Source organism: Lagopus leucura, unplaced genomic scaffold, assembly GCF_019238085.1.
Source record: "Lagopus leucura isolate 7727_CA_CO unplaced genomic scaffold, USGS_WTPT01 Super-Scaffold_100008, whole genome shotgun sequence".
NCBI classification, from domain to species: Eukaryota; Metazoa; Chordata; class Aves; order Galliformes; family Phasianidae; genus Lagopus; species Lagopus leucura.
The window spans coordinates 147,663-152,429 of record NW_024962265.1 but is presented as its reverse complement, the minus strand read 5'-3'; the positions used below and the strand labels follow the sequence as shown (position 1 = coordinate 152,429).

General features: G+C 45.3%; 1 protein-coding gene across 1 annotated transcript in view; it reads left to right on the top strand.

Annotated features, from left to right (window-relative positions):
• UBE2H (ubiquitin conjugating enzyme E2 H) overlaps positions 1 to 4,767 on the top strand; it is a 44,022-nt gene extending 39,255 nt beyond the window's left edge. The window contains exon 7 of the mRNA XM_042872697.1: positions 525 to 4,767. Coding sequence (XP_042728631.1) covers positions 525 to 649 — 125 coding nt within the window. The 3' untranslated portion in view covers positions 650 to 4,767. The remainder of the gene's footprint in view (positions 1 to 524) is intronic.

The window sequence follows — 4,767 nt, the reverse complement described above, 5'->3', positions numbered from 1 at the left end:
GTCCTTAAAGATCCATAGGGTGGACTATATTGGAAGGGTCCTTAAAGGTCACGGAATGGGTTGGGTTGGGAGGAACCTTAAGCCTCACAGTCATAGAATGGTTCAATTGGAAAGGCATCCACAACTTACAGAATAGTGGTGGTGGCTGGATGGCATTCAAACTTGTTCTCCAGATCAACACAGAATCTCCCATTTTAGCAGGAAGTGGAACGTGAGCTAAACCATCCAAGGGAGGATTTAGGTTGTTTCTAGCTATGAGTGTGATGTAGTAGCACAGAGATGGCGTGTGTTTGCACCCTCACTGCTGAGCATTTTCACATCTCACTGCTGGGCAGTGCTGCTGTGAACCAGAGGAACGTGGTAACCCTGGGATCAGTGCTCTGTCTGCACTGCTGTCGATTATCCTACCATTACTGCTATACTTGGAGATTGACCAAACACGGTGTTGCCCGACCGGTCTGAAGCCATCCTCTAACTGCTGAATACGTGCTGCTTACCCGTTTTCTCTTTTCTGTCACACACAGAATACATTCAGAAATATGCAACAGAAGAAGCACTAAAAGAGCAGGAAGAAGGCACCGGGGACAGCTCGTCTGAGAGCTCCATGTCCGACTTCTCGGAAGACGAGGCTCAGGATATGGAGTTGTAGTAAAAGAGGCAACCTGCTTTTCAGAGAGACTCTAATTTCCTAACCATGAGAAGCAGACTATAATATTCATATTTAAACAAAGCAATTTTTTTTATTACTAAACAAGGTTTTTATGAATAATAGCATTGATATATATATATATATCACCCTTTAGATCTTGATTTTTTTTTTTTTTCTTGGTCATTTCTCAACCCGAGGTGCATAGCATATTCCCACATTCCATTTTGGTAGCAATATGCAGCCCAAATGCATGCATTCAGATTCCATTTGGCCAAGTCAAACTTGTGTGCTACTGAACTGTCAGCTCAAACAGCTGCCCTGGTAGGTAGGGAGTTAGCAAAGAGGTTTGCTTTCCGATCGATGTTTCCAAAGAACACCACCTTGGATGCTCACATGGAACAGCGTTTTCCCTTCAGATCAATCTGAGGGGATGTGCTATGAACTGCACAGATCAGACAGTGGGATGAAAGGTGCTCCTTCAGGTCAACCTCGCCGATGGTTTTGGATGCGGAGTCACATTTAAAACGTTTGACAGAACCAGCACCAATGCATGGAGCTCCTCAGAGCCTTGAAGCTGAAGAGTTTAGACTGGGATTTTCAGTCCGTTTTTAATAATGTGGACTCCTGCCTGCCCTTCTGAACCGTAGGGACTGACAACCACTGCTCCATCCATCCACTTTTGGGACTTTTGGGAGCCTTCATCTGGATGTTATTCTTTCGGTCTGGATTACGAGCTGTTCCTTCGCCGGGAGGAATGAAACACAAACAATGCTCTTTGGTTTAGCTGGAGCACGTGCGTAGCCCAACTCTTACTTCGTCATCCTTTTTGAAACTGCTGCTCTTCGTGGCTCCAAGTTTGGCTTTTTTCTCTTGCTTGAAGGATGCTTGAACACCTCGCCAGCACCTCCATCTCCTGGGAGGGCTCTGAGCAGATGGATGAGCCGTGCTGAGAGCTTCGGATCCGCGGAGATCGGCCCTATTGGCTGCGGTCCACGAATCCATCGGCACCCATTTTATTTTCCTTTTTCTCCCCTTCTGCACCAGCTTGGTAGCCATCTGCTTGTGTGTGTGCAACAGGATTAAAATTTCTTAAAGTTAACAAAGAATGTGATCTAGGGAAAAAAAAAAAAATAAAAAAAAAATGGGATGAATAATAATAATAAAAAAAAAAAGCCTAAAAGCACCAAATTGAGGAAGCAAGTGAATCTGCTCTTCTTTTTTTTTTTTTTTCCTGATATATATATATATACTTTTTTTTTTCTTTGACAAATGAAATATTTGATTTCTTCGGGTGTTTTTCAGCAAGCTGAGATTTGCGTTTGTTCGTTTTGATGCTAAGGAACGGAGCAAATGTCTACCTGGGATGCTGGTATACTTGAATTTGGATAATTGTGTGTTGGAGACCGGAGTGGAGATGGATATTAAACCTGAACGTGACCTGCTGTATTTTGGGGGGGGGGATTTCTGAGGGGTTTGGGTGAGATATTTTGATGTGTGGCGCAGCCTATGGGACGGTGCATGGGAACTGATGCAGCCCATGCTGCTCTGAGCAGAGTTCTGAACGTCGGGTCGGCGCCTTTGGCTTTTCCCAGCCGTGTTTTCCTTTAGGGAACGCCACCGAGTTCCGAGTCGGCGGGGTTGGAAGGGTTACAATCCTATTTCTAATTCATACAAAGCACAATCGATTCGTTTCGAAGAAGAAAAAGAACTCATAAAGTATCATTTTGCTTTAGCATGATTTTCCTTAATAAAAATATACAAAGAATTTCATTTATGCTGATTACGGGCATGAAGCAAAGGGTTTGGTTTTTTTTTTCCTTTTTTTCTCCTTGCCCCCCACCCTCTTCTTTTCTTTTAAATCAGTAACGTAGGGCTGTGGCTAGTGACTGTGCTGAAGTTCTCTATCTAGCATTTGTGGCTTGTTGGAAGGGTAATATTAACTATTTAACATGTAATGGTGTACTTAACTCTTATCTAGCACGCTGTTTTCTCATTATTTGGGGTGGGAGGGGCCACATTTGCTGGCACTGTTTACCTTGCTTACCTGCTGACCTAGCAGTTTGCTTGTGCTATAACCTTTACTGTAGGTGCTACTTAGGAGTAGAGTCAGTGCTGGGTGGTGATATCAGATTTAAAAGAAGAAAACAAAAAAAAAAAAAAAAAAAAAAAAGAAAAAAAAAAAAGAAAAACACAATAAAAATTTGTATTTTTTCAGTATTGTATAAAAACTAGTGTTCTAATTACCTCACCCCCTTTCTTTTTGCAGGTTAGCCCCATCGCTCCGTCCCTCCCACCTTTGTTTCGGTGCATCCCGCTCGCACGCTCTCCCCTCAGTTTGCTTTGCAGAGCACTGGTTTCACAGAGGTTCCCCAAAAGATCCGTGCTTGGTGCAGCCCTGACCCTGCCTGGGGCTCCTGGCACCGCTCTTCTTTCCTCCCCATCTTCTCCTGTGTCGTTTTTCACCTCTTTTTCCAAGTCTTCCTCCTGAAAGAAACCTCCCTCCGCCCCACCCAATAGCTTGTAAATAAAACCACGTGTGTAGACTGGAAAAGGTGGAGCCTTATTGCAGCAGGGTAGCTCTTTTTTCATCTTGAGGGTGGTTGTTTTTTTCTTTTTTTCATTATCAGCATTCATAAAACAGCGTTGTCATCGCCTCGTGCTCTCTTGCACTGATGGGAGCATCAGCCAGCCCTACCCCGACCCCCATCTCCCTGCTCTCAGATGAGCTCCCCCATCCCAAACCTTGGTGCTGAATTGGAAACAGGCTTTGCCTTCTGCTCCCATCGATTCCCCTTTTGGCTGTCGAGGATTTTGCTTCTCTGTGGTGCCAGCAGGGTTATTGGAAGCTCCTTGGTGTCCTTGACGCTGCGCCATGGAATGTGTTCTTCCCCAAGGGTTTTTTTCCTCCATCCCGTTGATCACTGGAAATTCCTTGGTGTCATCATCACCATCCCTTGGGGTCAGTAGGACATGTTCCTGCATGGCTTTCTTGTAGCTCTGGTCATGAGGAGCTCTTTAATGCTATCGATGCTACGCTATGGGATCAATGGAACATGTACCCCAATGGCTTTGTTCTCCAGTCTCATAGCTTTGGTCATTGGAGGTTCCTCAATGTCAACAGATGTGTTGCCCAATGGCTTTGTTCCTCCATCCCATAGCTTTGGTCATTGGAGGTTCATCAATGTCAACAGGATGCGTTCCCCAATGGCTTTGTTCTCCAATCCCATCGCTTTGGTCATTGGAAGCTCTTTGGTGTCATTGGCACTGCCATGGGATCAGTGGGATGCGTTCCCCAGTGTCTTTTTTTCTTGCATCCCGCTGGTCGTTGGAAGCTCCTTGGTGTCATCAATGCTGTGCCATGGGATCAGTGGGACGTGTTCCCCTATGGCTTTGCTCCTCCATCCCATAGGTGTGGTTTTTGGAAACTCCTTGGTTTGTATGGCACACGTTCCCCAATGGCTTTCTTCGTCCATCCTATTGGTCATTGGAAGCTCCTTGGTGGCATCAACACCTTCCCTTGGAGTCAGTGGGACGTGTTTCCCCAATGGCTTTGCTCCTCCATCCTATAGTTTAGATCCTTGGAAACTCCTCAGTGTCAACAGGAAGTTCCCCAACGGCTTCGTTCCTCTATCTCATGGCTTTGCTTTGCAGGCAGCATGGAGCAGAGCTTTGCCATCACCTCAGTACCACTCAACCTCGACTGGGACGGGCATACGCCCCACATCCAAGGCTCTTCTTCCCATCCTACGTAGAGTCAGAGGTGTTTCACCCCTTTTCTCCTTCCTTTTTGCTCACCCCAAGTTCTACTAGCACTTTCGCAGGGGTGTCCGCAGCGTGAGAAATGGCCATTATTTTACTGACTGTATTTGGTACCTATCGTGTGATACTTGAAGAGATCGGGGCGTTTCGCCCTCCAACAGAGTCTAAACTCTCTTTGTTTCCTTTTTATTCCCCGCCCCCTTTCTTTATTTTTTTTTCTCTCTTGCGTTGTGATGTAGTGGGCAAATCTGCCCCCGCTGACGAAATGCCTCTTCTCTAAGAGTATAACCTCGCCAGTAGTTGTGTATAATGACAGAACTGTAAACTTTTTTTAAAATAAAAAATATGTATATACCTCA